The sequence below is a fragment of the Engystomops pustulosus genome, chromosome 4, assembly GCF_040894005.1.
Source record: "Engystomops pustulosus chromosome 4, aEngPut4.maternal, whole genome shotgun sequence".
Taxonomy (NCBI): domain Eukaryota; kingdom Metazoa; phylum Chordata; class Amphibia; order Anura; family Leptodactylidae; genus Engystomops; species Engystomops pustulosus.
The window spans coordinates 138,675,475-138,697,584 of NC_092414.1; the positions used below are offsets into that span (position 1 = coordinate 138,675,475).

The following is a 22,110-nucleotide window of genomic DNA, read 5'->3' on the forward strand; positions in this document are numbered from 1 at the left end:
TGGAAGACATACTGCATGCCAGTTAGTTTAGTCCTCCATAACACAGTGATAGCTAGAGATTTGGCTTGTACAGAGGGAAGCTAGATCACGTATACTCAAGTTGATGGTCCTCCAGAAGGAATGTGGTGCCATTGATGAATCTTTACACCTCTAATGAACTGACCCAACAGATTTTATTGTTGGGCCAGTAGAAACGCGTCAGGTGTTGCTTTCAATAGCATGTTTCTACATGTGACAAACACAGGGGCCAGGTATCTAGGTCCTAAAGAAACACTTCATGTCTTATCCGAGTAACCTAGCCTGATTGTGGAAGGAGGGGTGAGGCATTGTTATCACAAGAAAGTAATACTGCTGTGTGCACTCCTTTGTGAGAATCTGGTCCTCACCATTTTTAGCATGCTGTACATTTTTATATACATGTAGCAGACCCACTGCTCTTTGTGCTCCTAAAATGGTGCTACATGTTCACATGCCCAATTTATTTTAATAATTGAATAAAAGTTATATTTTAATATCCCAATATTCTCCTATGTACAAAAACACTAGAACAATTAAATATACCCAAAGGGTTTAAAATTAATTTAAAAAGTGCAGTAATGGAAAAACAGTTTTTAATGTTGAATATGGAGTATTAAAGGAAAAAACAAATCCAGATAAATATTATGATATGATGTTTCAACATTGGCTGTGTATTATACATGAAAACAACAGTAGATACTTAGATATATGCTCACCATCTCTTGTAGCCTTTATACTATATTCATGTTATATTTAGAAGGCTAACACAATATTGTAAAATACAATAGTGAATATCAAGGAGTTATACGGTAACTGCTGTATGCAGGGAACTTGATATTCTTCTTCTGTTCAGAAATCTGGCAAGAATCACATGACTAATCTTCACTTGTGCACCAATAAATTCTAGGGTGTGCACTGTTTCTAACACTTCATTGGCGTTTCAGAAGTTTACAATGCCTCAGGTCACAGCACTGCATCTAGCACTCATAGAGTAGTTTAATACAATGGAATACAGTGTTTTGTTTTATTTGTACCATACACTTCATTGAATTCTTAAAGTACTGGTACATATATATAATAAAATAAGATTTATATCAGTAAAAGCCATGTTCAAAAAAGTAGACGGTCAAAGACCAGCTTACTGACCCTCTCAAAAAAGTAAGGCTTAACCTGATCAGACTCACATAAATCATAGACTAAGTTATGTATAAGAAATATAAGTATATGTATAAGAAATGTGTATGTTTTTTCTTCCAGATCGCTGGTTCCAGGTAATCCATCTTCATTTAATTTGAAAGCTGCTGGTTTGGCAGGGCTTGCTGGCCTACAACTTAATGTAAGTGCTGCAAACAGTCACAAATGGCATTCCCACATCTTGTCTGTCACCTAGTTTGCCTTCTGATCATGTATTGGGCTATTAGAGCTCTTACTTTAAAGTGTAGCTTGAATACTTGTGAATTTGGCAGATTCTGTTCTGCATCTTGTGAACTATAAATAGCTTGGTGAATTCATGTGATCAGATCCAGGTTGTGCAGTAGATGTTTCAGGAGGGATTCCCAAAGAGCGTAACAACAAACTTTATCTTCTACTTGGGATACTAAATCTGTGGTAGCCACATGGCTGCTTGTTATAAAGGAACTCATCCTACTACTTTGAATATAATGCGGTCTAAAGGTCCAGTCTTCCATAAGACAGCAGCCTTCTTCTTATACCTGTCCAAAAGACATATAATTTCAGGAATGCCTGGTGTGAGGCAATGTTTATTAAATCATTTGTTGCACTGGCTATGAAAAGTAAAACAATTATTCATACACCAACTACCATGTTCATAACACTAAAACAATCATAAAATAGAACAAAGTCTAATTTTATTGTAGGACATAGGCAAACATTTTTAAAGGGAATCTGTCACTGCTATTTGCAAACATTACATTGTGGGCAGGTTCCCATAGAGCCTTTATAACCTAAGGACAACCTTTTTCCACGTAAAAAAAATCTCTGCTCAGAAAAGGATAAAATGAACATTGATTCTCTAGCAAGTCAAAGTGGGCATACTACATCTGCGTAAGTCTGGTGACTTGCTTTCACCTCCGTAGGAAATCAACACAGATGATGTTGAGAAAAGAGGTGTGGATTTCCTAGGGAGGTGAGACAGAGCCGGCAGACTCACACAGATGTACTACGCCCACTTTGACTCGCTAGATTCAAATCAATGTTCATTTTATCCTTTTCTGAGCAGAGGTGAAAAATGGGTGTCCTTATGCTATAATGGCTTTATGGGAACCTGCCCTCACCTTCATTTTCGCAGCAATGACAGGTTCCCTTTAAAGGTTTTGTCCCATCACTGGTCCATTCAAGAAGCAATTGAGATGGAGGTCAATAGACCTCAATTCTGAAGATATGTGTAGATCACACGTCTGGGATCTGCACCTACATTTAGTGACAGTCTAAATCATGCATAAAGCAAAACATAGTATATGAAGTATGGTAGGCCCAATATGAGGACTGGCTCTTACTTAATTTAGCACATTTTATTCTAAAATATTTAAAGTGTTTAAGACTGCCGTATGAAATGTAAATGTAAGTAAATTTCCCTTTGAATGGAATTACAGATCAATGTCAGTTGTCAATGGCAATAATATAGATACATATTAACACATGTACATATACCCCTGTACATAAAGCAGCCCACACCAAAAATATAAAAAAAAAAAATTAAACAATTAACCTCAGGTTATCTGGAACTCAGCTGGGTCCACATAGCTGGCATATTTATGGTCCGTCTTCACTACGATTCTTTAATTTTCTTCTGGACAGTTAAAAAAAATATTGACGTCAGAAAAAAATCTTAGCAATATAAAAGTAAATTAAACAGATGTCAGATTGATATGAGACATACAGTGGATCTGAATGATTTCCAAATGTATATTAGAGAGAATTGTCCCCGCTGTTTACCCAAGGTGTGTACCACCTGTGAGACACTGAAGGGGTTAACTGTGGATGGGCGGTATGTTTCCCCTAGGTTTTGCTTCTATGCAAGGCCTTAGTGCTGAGGTGGGTTTGTCCAGCACCTTGGACCCAGGTGAGGGGAACAGCCTAATTAGCCTGGATAAAATGACTCAGCAGAGTTGAGTGGGTTGTCTCTCTGTGGAAGGAGGCTGAGAGGACACAGCTCTGACCTGTGGGTCTGGAGCAGCCACATGATCTTTTGTTTAGTGTGAGCTAGTGGACTATTGTGTATAGTTAGCACCCTGACGGGTAGGTTTTCTTTTGTTTATTCAAATACCTGAATGTAAAGGCTGGTTTTATTTTGCTGCAATAAACGCAGGCGAGACCTGTTTGGACTGTACCCTGGTGTCCCTGTCTTGAACTGCATCCCAGCACCCCGCTACCACGGTCTCTACTGGGCCAAATCCCCACACACCCTAAACTATTACCAGTAAGGCTATATGCACACGATGTTTGCCCGCTGTACCGTAGTACTACGGCGCCGGGGAGAGGAGGGAGGGAGCGCTGCTCACCTCCACCGCTCTCCATAGGAATACAAAGGCACTGGCACTGTATTCCGTAGAAAGATAGGACATGCCCTATCTTTCTACGGGCTACGGAACGGTACACTGTGAGGCCATAGAAGGGTATGGGGGATGTATATACGCCATATATATGTCCCCCATAAGTTCATGTGAATGTAGCCTTAGCGGGAGAAGGGGGCACTGGGTTTGTTGGAACTCCACCCAATATCCAATGCTTGAGCTGTGCCAGTTAGTGTTTCATGTGAAGATCCAGGCACCCAGCATGGACATCTCACTGATAAAACTTTTGTAAAATCATTCTGGGGAAAAGTATCAAAATCAATGGCAACTATATTAGTTCCTTGGAACAGTCTTTCTTTTTAATACAGAATGACATGTTCTGCATCCTCCCTGCCTGTGCTGTCAATGTGATTGAGTAATTTTCAGCGTTTCTATCTTTCATTCCCAAAACTGAAGTAGGGATGTGATTATCATTTCACACACACAGCATGCAGCCTCATAGCACTAGCCCAGTAAGTTAGCTTACCTGCAACAAAAGACAACTAATCCCAAAAATATCAGGCCCAGAAAAGATCCTAAAATCAGGAAGTTAATTAAGAAGTTGCTCTGGGGTCCTGTTTCCACACTAGCCAAGAGGATTTCTTCACAGCGTTCTCCTGTGTAATTGTCAATACATCTGTAAAACATAAAAAGCAATAAAATCAGTTAAGAGGCAAACCCTCCTTGAAAGCGTAACTGTAATGTTTTAGCACAGCTGGAGTGAGCCTTTGACAACAATTCCAATGATATCATGCTTCTGGCTTCTTCCTAACCCGAGATCCAGCCTCATATACCTATCAACCCTTTCTGTAAAATCCTCTCACCTTCTCATGAAGTGGGTGGGACTTCCTTGTTGTGACATCAGCTAAGGGCAGTGAGGTCAGAGCACTGGGGGCATTTACTTTCACAACCCCAGCCAATCAGGACACAGAATCAGTGTTACTGATTGTACAGAGATCTAGTTCAGAGCTGTATAATAATAATCTTTATTATATACCGCCATCAAATTACGCACCGCTTTACAAATCATTTTTTGCCATTATATTATTTTGCCCCCTATCTACAGACCACACCTTTCCTATGCAAAGAGGTTTCACTGTATATATACTGTGCTGTGTGTGCAGCATCTGCATTCATTAGAATTGATGGGGACTCTGAGCTTTGTCTCTACATGTGCATTCAAACTTCCACACATACACAACTCTGCTGCATTCAAACTTGCAAACACAACCAGCCCTGTTACATACCATTCATGCGGCAGTATAAAGTAGTTATGTGTCGTGTGCGAACGAGCCGGTTCTAAGAGCCGCCTCTTTTACACAAACAACAGGAGACGGGTCTCCTAAGTGAGCCGATGGCTCATTCAACCCCGCACCTAACCGGCTCACCACACATCCTTCAACCCGATACAATCGGGTTAAAAGTGGTGTGGAGTGGGGGGGACTGCGGCTCTCTATTATAAATGTAATAGGGAGCCGTTCATAAGCCAAAAGAGCCGACTCTTATTAGTGACCGGAGCCTTATGAGCCAGCTCACTAAGAAGAGCCGTTATTCCCATCACTAGTTTAAAGAGACTTCTTCCTTGTAATTGGATGACCGGAAGCATGTGATCAGTCACATTCTTGTTTTTACATGCTGGTGGGACTGATATTCTCCTGCACCCAGTAGGCTATAGATTGTCTCCTAGTGCACCTCCCAACAGGATCCACCCACCCTCTTCTCCTCTCCAAAGTACAGATACGGATTCCCATGGCAACTAATTTAAACAAAGTGTGACAGAGCAGCCAGGGGGACAAAGTAAAACCCCTGCTAGCAGGCAAACAGCTGCAGATAGCTAATGAGAATAAAATAGAGAATTGCTTATATTAGCTTAGTGCAGAGTTAAACAAAAGTTTTTATGCTTTACAGTTGTTCTTTCACAAGAATTGATGGAACTTCTTTGGAGTTCAACTTTCACAAGAACAAGGGTTTAATTTGTTTTTATTTGTTATTTACAGGGTTCTTGGGCCGTTACCAGAGCCCCTCCGTGCTGCAGCTTCACAGATTGTTACACTGTGTAGCGGCACGTCTCACTGCTCCCTCAGCACTTCACCTTTCAATCTCTGACAAAAAAATACGGTCGCAATTCTGCCTACATTTCTAATTTCTCCCAAAACAGGAAATGCTCCATAATACTAGTTCAGTCAGGTACTGTTCTGGTCAGTGAATGGTTAAATAGACATATCAAAGCCTTTCTTGTGCATCCGGAAATACCAGGTAGTAAAGAACAGTGGAGCTCTGGAAAGTGCAAGAGCCAAAATAGGAGATGATCAGGAATAGGTTGGTAACTTTTGCTGTGTTAATGGACTAGTGTGGGGCCCTAATGCTTGTAAATGCTTGGCATTAAAATAATAATAATTCTTTTATTTATATAGCGCACACAGATTACGCAGAGATACACAGAGCTTGCCAAATCAGTCCCTGTCTCCAATGGGGCTCATAATCTAATCAACCTACCAGTATGTTTTTGGAGTGTGGGAGGAAACTGGAGGACCCGGAGAAAACCCAGAGATAACTTACAAACTCTTTGCCCTTGGACTGCAATGCTGTAATGCTAACCACTAAGCCACTTAGAATACCCCTTTACAAAGTGAAGCAACGCAAAAGCTGACACTCACCTGCAGAGTTGCTTTGGACCTATGCTGTAACATATGCCTCCATTCAAACAGAAAGTTTTCTGCCCTTTCTCTGCACATGGTACTCCATGACCTGAAACACAAGGTGTATCCAATGTAAACACTTCCAGAATGACATTCATTACAAGGTCTGGGTCTCTTACTACATTGCTGGCCTCTGAGTTACCTTAGATATAAGTATTGCCAATATTCCAGGCGCAGCGTGATAAACACCAGGAAATCTATAAAGGCAGCATGTTATAGTAGTAGAGAAGTGGAGACAACTTATATAATATTTGTAGGTAAAGATTCCTACTAATCACTAATAAGTGATCAGTTAATTATCTCTAAATTCACACTAATTCAGGCCTATTTTACCAAAATGTTGAGAAGAGAAGACCTGGTGGAAAACATTTAATACAATTCATTTGAATATATAACTTTGTAGAAAGCAGGCAATTTCTTGACAATAAAGGGCTTTTCTGTAAATAAAGCTTAATTAATGTAAATAGCAAAGTTTTCCAGTTTTCGAATATGTTTGATGTGCCAAGTCCTCATTTGCAAATCTTTTGGTGAGTATTTAGAAGCAATTTTTTAAAAAATGTTTAAAACTTAACTGAACCCTCAAATTGAATAACATAGATGATTATAGTAAACTTCGCATTATATTTGATTTAAGAAATATGTTCCTGTGTTCTTTTTACTCTGCCTTCCTTCTTTATTGAAAGGGGTTGTCCAAGTTTAATAAATAAATTAGGGCCGGATTTTGGTGGGCTTTTTAAAAATAATAAATGTGTACTGACTTCCTCTGACGCCGCTGATGTCCTGCGCTGCGGTCCCTCTGATCTGTGTTCCTGTTTGTTTACAGGGGCACAGAAACCACACACAGGGAGATTCAGGCCGGCCGGAAGCTCCCACCCAACACCATATCCCAGCGCCTACAATGCTGAGAGATAGGGACAGATGGGAGTGGCCGGCCACCTCTGTTGGCCGGAAACTCCCAGTGCGCGGCTGTTTGTAAACAAACAGGGGCACAGATCAGACGGACCGCGGCGCCGAGGAGGTGAGCACACGTTTATTATTTTTAAAAACCCACCCTAGCCTGTCCCTAATTTATTTATTAATCTTGGATAACCCCTTTAAGTAGTTTGTGTAAGGTTGAGTTCATACTTTGTTTTAGCTGGTTGGATGGATTCCTGATTTGACCTTACAACATATGGCAGGAGTGTATCCCACTGTATGTACATACAGTGGGGTACATCATCCTGTTCCTCCCCTCCCCCTGAAAGCAGTGAATGGCTGCTGTCGATGTTCAGGGTGTTTCCCTAGTGATGTAACTGTCCTTATATGGCAAAAAGAATGGCTCCATCTGCCACTACATGTCTATTTATATATTCAGTGTATATGCTGGGAGCTGTCCTGGCATATACATAAAGTTAGATGTTAATGGTCTAAAGTTAGATGTGGATGGTCTAATAACCATACAGAGATAAATCAAATGAAATGTTCTTTATGTATGAAAAGAGTTAATTATTAGCCTCCTCGTCTGTCTGAAATGAATGGGCCTCAGAAGGAAGTTTGATACAATGCTCATCACAGAACAAATAGCAGAAAAAAAAGATGCAGTTTAGCTGTTAAAACTGTTTTACTTAATGTTCATGTAAACAAATATAACCAGTAAGGGTGGGTATTACCACATACTCATATGGTCCTCTTAAAACACCTACAAAATTAAAAAATGGTCCAATAAACATCATACACCCCGATAAATCATGCAAAAATAGAGCAGAACATTTTATACATTTTATTTACTAAAAAATTCATATTAACATACAGAAAAGAGACTGAAATGACCCAAACCACCCAGCCCTGGATATATGAAGTACAAGGCCTATAAATACTGCATACAGCCTATATAGGTATTGAATTGATTTACAGCTATGTGTGAAAAATTGGGCTATGTGAAATGTTTGTAGGCCTTGTACTTTATGTATCCACGGTGGGGGTGGTTTATATTTGGGTCATTTTAGTCTCTTTGCTGTATGCTTACCGTATATACTCGAGTATAAGTCAACCCGAGTATAAGCCGAGACCCCTAAGTTTACCACCAAAACCTGGGAAAACCTATTGACTCGAGTATAAGCCGAGGGTGGGAAATGCATTGGTCACAAACCCCCCCAGTATATAGCCAGACAGCCCCCTGTAGTACACAGCTTGCCCCCTGTAGTACACAGCCTGCCCTGCCTGCCCAGCTTGCTCCCAGTAGCATACAGCCAGCCCAGCTTGCCCCCAGTAGTATACAGCGAGCCCAGCCTGCCCCCAGTAGTATACAGCCTGCTCCGAGTAGTATACAGCCTGCCCCCATTAGTATGCATCCTGCCCCCAGTAGTATACAGCTTGCCCCCAATAGTATACAGCTTCTTCTGCTGGGCGCCGCCACAGCTCCCCCCCGGCCGGCAGGTGAATAGTATGACGTGCTGCTGCTGACGTTATACTATGCGCCGCCCGGGGGTAAAACATGGCGGCTCCCAGCAGAAGAAAGAAGACGGGCGCGGAAGCCAGAAGACGAGCCGCGCGGACATCGGGGGAGCAGCGTTGCACATCGGGGCCACCGGAGGGTGAGTATATAAGTTTATTATTTTTTAAGTATTTTTTACTCGTGCATTGACTCGTGTATAAGCCAAGTGGACGTTTTTCAGCACATTTTTTGTGCTGAAAAACTCAGCTTATACACGAGTATATATACGGTATATGATTTTTTAATTACAATCTTGATTGATGAAATAAAGTGTACATTTATAAACTTTATTTTTGCATAATTTATCATGGCTTAGAATGTCTATCAGAGCATTCTTTTTATATTTAGGTGTTCAATGTATATATATTACAAAGTTTACAATTATCAACTGCACTATTAATGTCTGCAATTAAAAACAATCTTCACAAATTTTGTTATCCCTGCAATAAGTAGTAAACTATATAAAATAGAATAAAATTGTTTTCTTCATTGTAGTTTAGTTTAAATGTATGAGCCAGGCTGGAAATTGGTATTAACCCGTTGGTGCAATAAGACATATACAACGGGAAATGCAGTCTGTTGCTGCATACTGGCATACATGTACGTCTCAGTAATCACCTGGGCTCAGGAGCAATCGCAGCAGGAGGTCGGCTGTATGTGAAAGCCTGGCTCCCACAGTAACAGCTGGCATCGCCATCCCGCCTGTGTAACCCTGTAGACTGTATGGTAGTTCCAAGTACTACGTGCCGACCCGTTTAACCCTATAGGCCATGATAAACTATGGGGCAGTTCCCTATACTCACTAGGCCGGTCAGGTAAACTCACAATTGGAATTGCACCCACAATTTTATGCCACAGAACAACCTAGAAAAATTAAAGGATGCATAAAAAGCTAAGCCAACATAAAGCAGACATTCAGGAAATGTTGGATATAAAGTTATTTGGGTGCTATGACTATCTTCCTAAAAAAAATGAATTTAAAACTTTAGGAAGTTTTCAACATTTTTGACAAATGTATCATTTTTTCCATAATTAAACGCTAAAGATATCATCCAAATATTTCTGCTAATTTGAAGTACAATGTGTGACCAAAAACAATCTAAAAAACCCTTGGATAATTTTAAAGCATTTAAAGGTTATAACCACTTATAGTGACACAAGGCAGATTTAAAAATTGGGCTTGCTGCAAAAGCCCCTTAAGGGGTTAAGGTATAAAAGAAAGTGACAAGTTCAGTTTACACAATAAACAATCCTCAGTGACATAGAACCGGAACATCCTATTTACTTAGTTCCATTTGACCAGTTGTGATTGTATCCTTTTCCTCCAGTTATCACTTAGTAGGTTATTAAATTCTCTAGTATTGTGCTCTCAGTTACAGTTTAACCTGGAATGCACTTTATCCCATAACACATTTCTAGGAGGATATACTTACATCATGTGACTGTATAATAATATTTTGCTAAATTAAAAAAATTATAAAATTATTGCCTAAAAGACTTACTAAATAATTAAGACCTCTCCATAAGAGACAATCACTTCATATCTGTAGTTCCATGTATTATGAATATAGGCAAGCGCCAGAGAAGTGTCACTGCAGTTGTAAATGACAAAACTGTAACTGTGCACTGTCAGGTCCAACTACAGGGGGTAAATTATTAAATCACATGCTGTTATAACATATTGTCAGTCCCTGCCTTAATAATGGTGAAGAGCCAGACCATTACTAAATATTGGAAATCTCCTAAAATCTTTCCTTACTAGCCCCATAGTAGTTTATTCATGAAAATAAACATATACAAGGATGCAAGTTATCTTTTTATTCATCATGTAACCTCCTAAAATTATATTTAATTTTTTATTAAATAAAATAAAAGGAAATAAAGTCCCCCCAATCCATTTATCATCTTTTCAGATGTGAGCTACATAAGCAAATTTTGACAGAATGATCTTTAAACAGCATGTCACAGAGTAGGATGTGCTGAGCTTCCTAAGAAAAGTTCTAATTTAACTTTTCATTTATTTTATTGCTACTAATTCTAAGTTTAGGAGTCCAGTGGGTGATCCTACTCATTGATACCTGGATGATCATGTATCAGAGAAATAGCTGTTAATTACTGGACCAGCCAGTAGACTAAAAAACAGAATAATTATGAGCTGAATTTCACGCTTTGCAATGACACATTTGAAAATTGAAATTTTGCTTATTTATTCTATACTAACTCCAAATATTTTTTTTCTACAATGTGGTAACAATACAGAACTGATATCCTTAATTTACAGTTGCAAGTTGCCTCTTGCTATTTAACTTATTTAATTAAACTAAACAAATGTATCTATCAATATGATCCTCACACCTTCCAGTGTATAACAGTATATGTGTACCTTCCCCACTTTTCTTACCTAGTATCCTCAAGGTGATGAGCATGGTCTGATGCAATGCAGCATAGTTTAAGGCTAGAATCTGGCTGACACATTGTAAACTCTTGCGGCACAATCTTATGCAAATCATTGGCTGTAAATCAGTTTACTTGTGGTAAGGGGGGGGGGGTGCTAAATATTTGGTTTCTAGTCTGCCCTTGTGAATATCAGAATAAATAAAACTGCCATTGCACTATTATGCTAGCTGATGCTATGACATAGGGTTATAGTGACAGGATATTTTGCATCCTGTTTCCCATTGCATCATGCAGGAAGTTATTACACCTGAAGGGAAAATACTTGCAGCTTCATCAGATTTTATAGGTTAGTGCAATTGGGATTGAGTAAAATTTCACAGTGTAATATAAGAACAGAGAGGTTATTCAGTTACCTCATCCATCTAGATTAGACATACATGATTTATTGGTGAAAAGTAGGTGTGGATTGCATTTATTCATAGGAAACAGGCACAAACCACTAAGATATTAGCTGTAAAATATTACTGTCATAATTAGTCACTTGCAATGCCAGGACTGACCAATATGAACTACAATGGGCTATTCTGCCAGACGCAGTGGGGCAGAGCTATCATTAGTAAAAAAATAGTGAGCTCACCATCTGATGTCCACAAAAGTCCTTGGGCATATATGTTCATTCCTGGTATGCCCGCTGCACAGATAAGAGATAGCTGGGCCTGTCCGAAGACACTTGAAAAATGTGTGAAGCATCCAGTTAAAATCTTCTTTTATTGACTCCATCGTAAAAACGCAGAGAATCGGAATGGTGTGAGCTACATGTTTTACAACCATGATTAGGAACCCAAAGTGGTTTGAAACATGTCGGTCTCACTCATTGTGGGCTCTAGGTGATTTAAGATGGTGCAAATAAAAAAAAAAAGTTTTATTCACCACTGAGTGCTGGATTCTCCACACATTTCTCACGAGTTATCATTAGGCAGGATCTTACTCCAGCTGTTTAAGAGCATCTTAGGAGCTGTATGGATATGTTCTGCACGTCAGGTTTACTATAATGACTCAGACTGATTGATAAATGTAGTTTCACCCTATCACATAAAGAGGATTTGCAATTTTGTTGACTAAAAAGTCACCAAAAAAGTGGCAAATAAGTTTTTCCTATGCCAAGAGGGTACCAGAGTGGATTTTCCACTAAATTTGCAACTTGAAAAGTCATTCTTATAATATGTCCATCTGGAGTCACATGGTAAATGTGGAGTAAGTTGGCTGAAGCAAAAAGGGCAGCAGGTTGATTTAATCTCACAAAAAATGTCTCAAATATGGCACAAATCTGCAGATGCGACAATTATGAAACCTTTGGAAGAGTTTAAACCTTTGTAACTGCAATAATACATCTCCCAACAACGTGGAGAATTCATTAAGACTATTGTTTTTAACAAATAAAATTTCCCCTGCTGGTGGTCCTGTGTCTGCATCACTAATAGGCTCCAGCCTCTTTGTATATGCGGGCGCAAACTTAGCCAGTTCGGACCTGTAGACCAGGACTGAATGGGTAAAGTTTTTCCTATAGTGTCCGCCAGTATTCCAGCAGAGACTGTAGTAAATGAGGTGGGTTGCAAGTTCATGCCTTCGACCACCCTCCGCCTGCCCCACTCTCTTTGCCCCAAAACTTCCATAGTGGCTACAAACTGACAGGAAGATGCCAAAAACTGTCAGGTACAGGGAGATTTACGAAGCTGTCGGAGAAGGCATAATGTGTGTTCACTGCAATGTTACATTTCCAATGTAAAGCCCCATGCACAGGGTAGTCCGATGTGACTTCAACCATGCATCCTAAAATTTCATTTAGAGGCCCCTTAATTAGGGCAGCATGTTATTGGGGACAGCTCTAGATTTCAGGTATTCACTATTTTAAATTTAAGGTTTGCATGTACGTCATTGATAACCATAACCACCTCCACTGTTTTTTCTACACTATATTTTCATAAGCCCAACCTTACACCTTTACAGTAGGACTCTGTTAAATGGTGACCACAGCATCCTGCTATATAAATATATAAGAGGAATGCCAAGTTTTGAACACAAGTACATGTTTATATCCCTATATATGTTTATCAGCTGGTTAACCCCTTCAGGACCAATCTGCTCTGTGTCATTATAAGTAATTATAACTTTGGAATACTTTAACATATTCAGTGGATTTTGAGATTGTTTTCTTGCCACACATTGTTGAAGTTATAAAAAAACTGAAATTTGGCAAGCATTAAAAAAAATTCTCCATTTTCAAAGTTCTAAATTATCAGGCAGATAGTGATACCACCCGAATGACTCCATAACTAAGATTTCCCAGATGTCTACTTTATATTGGTTTTTATGCATCCTTTCATTTTTCTAGGAAATTATATTATAAATAATAGAGTTAGCCCGGCCCCTGCCCATGCAGTCAGCCAGCCCCCTGCCCCTGTAGTCAGCTAGCCCCCTGCCCCTGTAGTTAGCAAGCCCCCTGCCCCTGTAGTCAGCCAGGCCATGTTTATAGCCATATATGTGTGTATCAGCTGGTTAACCCCTTCAGGACCAATCTGCCCAGTGTCATTATAAGTAATTATAACTTTGGAATACTTCAACATATCCAGTGGATTTTGAGATTGTGTTCTTGCCACACATTGTTGAAGTTATAAAAAAAACCTGAAATTTGGCAAGCATTTAAAAAAATTCTCCATTTTCAAAGTTCTAAATTATCAGGCAGATAGTGATACCACCCGAATGACTCCATAACTAACATTTCCCAGGTTTGTTTTTATGCATCCTTTCATTTTTCTAGGAAATAATATTATAAATAATAGAACCTTATATAATCGAGTATAAACTGACCCAAATATAAGCCGAGGCTCATAATGTTGCCACAAAAAAAGGGGAAAACCTATTGACTCGAGTATAAGCCTAGGGTGGGAATTGCATTGGTCCCAGCCAGTACATAGCTAGTCAGTCCCCTTTCCCCCTAGTATATAGCCAGCCCCCTGCCCCTGTAGTTAGCCAGCCCCCTGCCCCTGTAGTTAGCCAGCCCCCTGCCCCTGTAGTTAGCCAGCCCCCTGCCCCTGTAGTTAGCCTGTAGTTATCACGCTTTTATCCCCTGCCCCAGTAGTTAGCCAGCCACCTGCCCCAGTAGTTAGCCAGCCTCCTGCCCCTGCAGTCAGTCAGCCAGCCCCCTGCCCCTGCAGTCAGCCAGCCAGCCCCCTGCCCCTGCAGTCAGCCAGCCAGCCCCCTGCCCCTGCAGTCAGCCAGCCCTCTGCCCCTTCCAGCCATTCACCATACCAAAAAATATAATAAGTTATCTTTATTCTATGGGTCACTGCAATTACAGTGATAACTCATTTATATAGCTTTTTATGGTTCACTTGTTTTTGCATCGCTATGTTCTAAGAGGCACAACAATTATATTTATTTGTATCCTGAGCTGTTTTAGGTTTTTTTCTTTTTTATTGGCATCATGTCGGGGGGAAATGTTACTTTTATATATCACTTTTTATCCTGTTTTCATGAGGTTGGATGTAAAAATATCATAATTTTTGCACGTTGTTTTGTCTTAGTGTGGGACAAAAATAAGTGATCATTTGATCATTTGTTCAGCATATTACATGCATTCTGCATAGGCAGACTGATATATGCTGAAATCTAACTTGAATCTAATGAAGACAGCCATGAGGTCCTTTATCGGACCACAGTGCTGCTATAGACATTATTGGAAGCTGTGCCAATCATCCCAGTAATGCTCTATAGCAGTGATGGCGAACCTTTTAGCGGCCGAGTGCCCAAACTGCAACCCAAAACCCTCCTTATTTATTGTGAGGTGCCAACCAAAAATTAAAGCAGAAACTTATTGCTCCCTGTTCTTCAACAACTTTCAATCATACTGGCCTCCTGAGGACAGTAACACAGTAGAAAAAAAAATTTGCATCATTTTAGCTTCTTTCCAGTGTCCCTCTGTACACAGAGAATTGTGGGGCCAGGAAAAGGTCCTCCAAAGACAATTTGGCCCTGTTTACTCATTCTTCCTCTTCCTACTGTCCAGAGTAACGAAGTAAGTATCACTTTAATGTCACTTTAATATCTGACATCTTTTAAGTTGCTTGGAACTGCAGGAAGATTCTTTGAGTCCTGTTTGGAGCGATGCCCTGGGTGCCCACAGAAAGTGCTCTGAGTGCCGCCTCTGGTACCCGTGCCATAGGTGTTACTGCGGGAGCCCGGCTCTTACATGCTGGCAGGATGCTACAGTGTTCTGTACTGTACGTCATAGTGCAGTAACTACCTGCACCTTATGGCATTCAGTTACATCAGGGTGCGGGAAGAGGTTAATATACATCTCTGACCTTCAGGACAATAATGGAAGATTAACCAATGCTAACCAAGGGCGCAAGATGCTTGCAAATAATCTATTTGGCTTTTTCCTATCTTCACATTTCATATAAGATCACAGCTTGTTCCTCAACAATTCAGATTAATACAATGCTAAGATTTTTTACCTTAATTTTTTTAAGCTACAGAGAATCTTAAAATAAGCTTTACAAATGCATATGCACTGGTCAAAGAAAGACATAGTTATCCCTTTAGCATAATGTAGAAAATTACCTGTTGTCATATTATGCAAACAAATAACTTGGTACGGGCTTAGAGTCAATAATTTGTGGGAGAATGGAGTCTGGAATTAAAAAAAAGTATATAATATATTATAATATATATTTTAATATTAAAATATATAATGAAAAATATATAATAATTTACAAACACAAAATGACCAAAAATAAATGGTGATATTCTAAGCATTGGAATACCTAAACTGTATAAATTATTTTCCCAGCATAGCATATTTGTTTGAATACACAACAATGTAGCTACACACCTAATGCATCTAGATAAATCAATCTACTTGTCATACAGGATAACAAATAGGCCCACTAAAAATGTGTAACTTCATAGCCTCATGCTACACATACACATGGATGTTATTACTGCACACAATGATATACTGCTGATACATATAGCTGGACTATGCTAGTGTGTTTTGTTACTTACATTATCCTGGCATCTACGGGAGAGATAGTAGAGCTTGTTGTATGTCACTGATCAGTGCACAGTCTGTGCCACCCCATGCAATCCTAGTATGGATATGAAGCTTCCTGGGCTCCACACATCTGCTCCTCCCCTGGGCTGATCTCTCCCTTTCCTCTCGTTTTTTTCTACTATCACTTCTATTTTTCCCTTTGTTTATTATTACTTGTAGGATTATTACTACTACTACTATACTGAGCTTTTTATCTTTACTGTCTCCTTTTCAGCACTTTTATACCTTCCAGTTACATTTCCTAAAGACTTCTTGCATCATAGGAATGTTGCTGGTTGCATAATTTTGCATGTGATATATTTAGAGGCATGATTTTGTCTATAGCTATAAAACTGGTGGTGATAATCTTGGCACTGTGTATTCACTAAGTATCCTGTTTCACAGTTAATCAGCAATTCTAAGCTATTTGACATCAGGAGAAGAAAGGAACTCTATCTATGAAAAAGTTAAATTGACTATATTGAATAACAGCACTAACAGAATACAGTAAAAGATAACAGAGGAAACAAGCTGCAACCAGATGTGTGTTTCATTCAGAAACTGTCACTTACACATACAAGAACAAAACTATCGCTGAGAAAAACATCTACTTGCAAAAGGAAATGTATTTTAGATCAAACTTTAAATACAAAATATATTTTATGTCTACAACAAATGACATTACACATAAAAGTAGATATTGAAAGGTGTGTATACCTGGCTGAAGTGGAACAGTCTATGCTGCCTGCTGTTGCTTGAGGGTATTTAAGTTCCCTGCACAGCTGGCTAATGATGAGCAAATAGGTCAGTGATTGGCTAAGCAATTACATCTACTTAATTACCTTTACGTAATTATTACGTAGTTATAGATCGTGAATGTCCGAGATTCGGAATTCCTGCATAAAGTTAAAACAACAGTAACCATAAAACTAACCTTTATAGTCTATTATAATAATGACTTAATCCAGAATGCTCATTAGAAAGAAATAGGAAAATACATTGTCATAATTATAATTGTTATATATCAAACCATCAACTATTGTTCTCTTTACCATCTTGATACTATTCTAATAGTATTGCTTATACTTCCAGTAATATTGTAAACGCTTTCTAACCAGCCAAAAGCATAGTATAACATGTGAAACATGCAAATGCATCCATTTCACACTTCTAGCCATGTTTGAATGCATCTGAAAACCCTAAATGCCGTTCTACACATGTCTCTCTGCTGAATAAATTCTCTTTAACACATTGCTTTGCTTCCTGTCTCTTTGGGAGAATCTTCGGTAGGGCAAAATGTGGTAGGTACAGCCTTCAATCATAATTCACATAGGTCCAAGGAAGTTTATTCTTTGGACCTCTCACTCCTGTTGTTTTATATTATTGAATAATGAGCAATGTCTTATGATCTGTGAAGCTCTGCAGAATAAGATAGCACTATAATAATAATAATCTTTATTTATAGAGCGCCATCATATTCCGTAGCACTTTACAAATCATAGGGGACATATACAAATGAACAAAGACATTACATAGTACAAACAGTCTTATAGAACAATAGGAGTGAGGGCCCTGCTCACAAGAGTTTACAGTCTATGAGGATGAATGGGCGGCACAAAATAGAAAAACAGAATAAAATAATTTAATAAATAAAGATGCTACTGCTTGAACCAGCCATCAGCTGCCATTTTATATACAATGTCGGCATCTGTTGTTAGCTGGATAACAGATGGGAGAAGTACACAGGATGGGATAGTAAAGAGAGAGATGAAATTTCAGGTAGTTAGCGACTGTGGTAGGCTTTCCTAAAGAGATGAGCATGTGGGTTGGGCATTGCAGAGAATTGGTGCAGCTCGGGAGAAGTCCTGGAGACATGCGTGAAAGGTTGAGAACAATCTAACATCACTGGCAGATTAAAGATCATGGGTTGCGCGATAGACTAAGATTATAGAGGAGAGGTTGGGTGGTGCAGCATTATACCCCACCTAGATATCACATGAATAGACGTCATGAGTGGCCCGCTTCAAATGGATATGTCTTCAGAACAGTGGTACCAAGAAATAATATCTTATTTCTTTGACACCTGGATATTACATTAAAAGTGAGATTCTCCTTTTTAATATGACACCAGAACGCTTTTCTACAGACATAACTATTTGAATTGCAGGGAGACAGATCTGACAATTTGTTGAAGTACATGTACACTATATAAATATATATATATATATATAAAAGATGCATTATTATTATAAAGGAACCAACACATGTAAGAATACTTACATGTCTTTCTTTAGTACATGACCCAAAAATAGAAAAGACACAACACCAAATAGACACAACCAATTAAAAGAACACCAGTACATAGAAAACAGCAGATTTTGGTATCTGCAAGGTGGCCCACATAAATAGTCCGCAAATACCACTATAGTATAATGCTGCCTACCAAACATTAAATATGATTTCACACAAACAATACACAAAATTGTAAATCCACAGATAAATGATGAGCCCAGGAAAGTAGCAAAGCTACTACAAAGCAGTGATACAAGTAATACAATCCATCCAGCGTATAATACTAATTGATACCAGTCATCAGGTGAGGCAGCAAGTCATAGGAGGCAAGAGGAGCACTCCACATAATGCTCATTTACTAAGGGCTCCACGGCCGCACTTTCGTCGGGTTTCCCGATTTTCTTCCGGATTTGGAAAAAACACGGAATTTAAAAAACGTATTGTGTCGCAAAATCAATCACTCACATGCACCAGGAATAGGTTGGTGAACTCCGGCGGACCTCGGCGGACTTCAGCGCAGCAGCGACATCGAGTGGACATCGGGCGCATGACCTTAGTGAGTCGGCGGAGTACCCGAAACCTCGTTGGGGAACGCGCCGCTGGATCGCGACAGGACTGGGTAAGTAAATGACCCCCATTGAGTCACCAAAGGCAACTTTATTAGGGGCCAGGTAGTGGAACTTTTTTCATGCTTTGTCCAGCAGAAGATTGGTGGACATAATAAATGTTCTGCTATGAGTGTTTACGATGCTGGTCTGACTATTGTTCTGACTATGTGGGTTTCCCTAACTATTCCTTGGATTTTTGATTGGGGCATTGACATTCAGTTCTTGTTGTGACTTTGGTATGGACATGGATATTATCTTGGTTAGTGATTTAATGAGGTATATATGAAGTTATATGTGGCAAAACAAAGAAGTGAAACATAACAAAAATATATATAAACTTATATATATATATACATATATATATATATATATATATATATAAATAGAAAAAACACAAAAACCAAAAGTGCAGTTTTTAAATTCCCCCCTTACATTTCTTCTTATACATTAAATGGATAGTGATAAATGTCCAATAAAAAAACTTGCTCTCAGCAAAGCAATTGTTGCTCTTGGAGTAACACCAAGGGGTTATAGGAGTATTTTTATGAGATCCCATACTTTCTGTCATTGTAATATCAAAACGAAGCCACCATATGGCCACCGATAGGCATGCAAGCTGACTAATAAAATACGGCATGTGATTTTTAAAACCACATTGTCATTTTTTTTTTTGTTAGAATAGAACAGACACACGAACAATGGTTGTTATTTTTACAGACTCTGAAAGAAGTTTAACAGAAGCAGGATTAATAATTATAGTCATTTGGTTTGGGTCAGTGATCCTTGGCTCCAGTGTGTGGATAGCTGACGTACTTTAATATCCTTTGCTGACATAATCACCTGCCTGATATCTACAATTTACAACAGTTCTTTTTTTAACAACATTGGCTTGTTTCCTTTTTCATAATAATTTAACATCTACGGTAATCTAAATTTGATCTGTAGCAATATTTTTGTATGAATTGTGGACTATTATTAATCATAACTAAATAAAACTGAAGCATGGTGCCCACATCTGGAGAGAAAGAGATTGGTGGGGATGTATCACATACTGATTTATAGGTTACCTGTGATCAGCAAGGTAATATTTAGACAATGACAGGTTCCAATAGCCTCTAGCATGTTGATTTTAAATATGCCTCTGTGTTGTATCAGTGCTTTTCAATCATTTCTTTTACATTACCTGGCTCCCTGCCAGCAGTGGTGTGTGGCGAGTCCCTGGTGGTGGTGGTGGTGGGGGGGGGGGGTTCATATAATACAAGCCGTCTTCTCCTCAATTTCTTCCCCCATAATCATCGCTCATTACCCCCCCCCCCCCCTGCTTAGTAAACTGCCACAAGCAATTCTCAACTGAACTTTCCCCCCGGGACTCACCACCTCACCACACAATACAGGCAGGGAGCCAGGTTATTTAATTAATTGAATAAAAAGGCACTGGAAATATGCAGATACTCGACAAAGACCACATGAGGTCATCGGAGGCCAGCAATAATTTGTGATCAAACCCCCCCCCCCCCCCATGGTTCCAAATAGTAAAATGCAAAAAAAAGGTTTAAATTACAAAGAAATTACAAAAAATGGGTGAAATGTAATAAAACATTTGGGCTCACATTTAATGAAATGCCAGTACTAGTTTTTTTTTATCTGACTTTGTGACTTTGATTTTAGTGCTAACTGCTTGCAAATGTATCAAAAAACAGTTTGTGCAGGGGGTAACAGTAAAGTATGTATAAACAGAGACTTCAAGAAAATGGGGGAGATTTATCAAGCTGTCTAAAAGTCAGCCCATGGCAACCAATCACAGCTCCCCTTTAAAAGATTCATGAGCACTGATAAAATGAAAGCTGAGTTGTAATTGGTTGCCATGGGCAACTAGGAATATTCTGACTTTTAGACAGCTTAATAAATCTGCCCCAATGTCTCAAATGCATTTTCTGTTGTCATTTTGACCACAGTGAATTTTTTAATGTTTGTAATACATAGTTGTGTCAACAGAAAATTTTGGAAGGAGAGGAGCAAAGAAATGGAAATGATAAAGGGCATTGTGGCAAGGGGTTAATGTGATTCCTTAAAAGTTATAATTATAGGGCAAAACATGTTGAACATGCATCAGGCAACTTTATTCAATACATTGGGCTGTAACAGGACATACCCACAACTCTATTCATTATAAGAAGAGGACCCAAATTTCCATGGATGTCACCTGATCACATTTTTATTTCTTATCCTCTATTTCTTATACATTTAGAAAATATAAACTGCTGAAATGCATATAAACTTACTACTAGGTGATATAATTGAGTGTGTGTTACCCCAGTCACCGATCCTACACATCTGGTGGACCTGCGACAAATAACCTTTTTCTGGAAACTTTTTAAGGAATTGAAAGGAAATCTGTGAAGTGAAATAAGCTTGGGGGGAGACCCCAAGCTCCATACTACGCTTAACAGACTTAGGCCCGTTCCACACTTGCAAGTGTGATGAGATGAACTCGCATCACACTCGCAACACATGCTGCCGGGAACGCACGGCCCGAACACTGCACACCGGGAGTGAACTGACATGCTGAGTTCACTCCCGCGGTGCAGCGTTTGGCTGTGCGTTCCTGGCAGCATGCGTTGCGAGTGTGATGCGAGTTCATCGCATCACACTTGCAAGTGTGGAACGGGCCTTAAAGTGTCTACAAAATTTCTCCTGCAGCTGACTTTTTATATGGTGTAGTGACTTAAACCCCATTTTTGTGTTCAGATTATTTGGCAATTGTTAACACCTTATTAATACTTGTGTAATGCAGGTCTGTGTATCTCTTTCTGTATTGAAAACCAGTATAAAACTTGCTATTTTTGGAATGTTTATTGGTTCCTTGTGTACTCTATAAAAACAGTCTACCAACAAAAATTTCAGCAGAAATCTGCAACTCACCTAGGGATCTAAGCAGGGGCGTCGCTAGGTCAAA

General features: G+C 39.2%; 1 protein-coding gene across 2 annotated transcripts; it reads right to left on the bottom strand.

Moving 5' to 3' along the window:
- Window positions 1-594: 594 nt before the first annotated feature.
- On the bottom strand, window positions 595-20,428 carry NRG4 (neuregulin 4). 2 transcript variants are annotated; one of them, XM_072147676.1, is made up of 6 exons: window positions 20,338-20,428; window positions 15,783-15,852; window positions 6,248-6,338; window positions 4,078-4,227; window positions 2,747-2,827; window positions 595-1,730 (listed from the first exon to the last, which is right to left on the bottom strand). In XM_072147676.1, the coding sequence occupies exons 1-5, from the start codon at window positions 20,404-20,406 to the stop codon at window positions 2,791-2,793; spliced, it is 417 nt and encodes a 138-aa protein (XP_072003777.1). In that variant the 5' UTR covers window positions 20,407-20,428; the 3' UTR covers window positions 595-1,730; window positions 2,747-2,790. The 2 variants fall into 2 exon arrangements, with proteins under 2 accessions (XP_072003777.1, XP_072003778.1); XM_072147677.1 differs by lacking the exon at window positions 20,338-20,428 and adding an exon at window positions 16,227-16,426.
- Between the last annotated feature and the right edge of the window lie 1,682 nt (window positions 20,429-22,110).

Bases quoted from the DNA above. Each gene is read 5' to 3' on its own strand.
- NRG4 (XM_072147676.1), bottom strand. From the start codon at position 20,406: ATGAACCCCCCCCCCCCACCACCACCACCACCAGGGACTCGCCACACA. The intron at 15,853-20,337 runs GTAATGTAAAAG...TTTTAATTCCAG, and splicing joins CACTGCTGGCAGGGAGCCAG to ACTCCATTCTCCCACAAATT. The intron at 6,339-15,782 runs GTAATTTTCTAC...CTTGTGTTTCAG, and splicing joins TTTGCATAATATGACAACAG to GTCATGGAGTACCATGTGCA.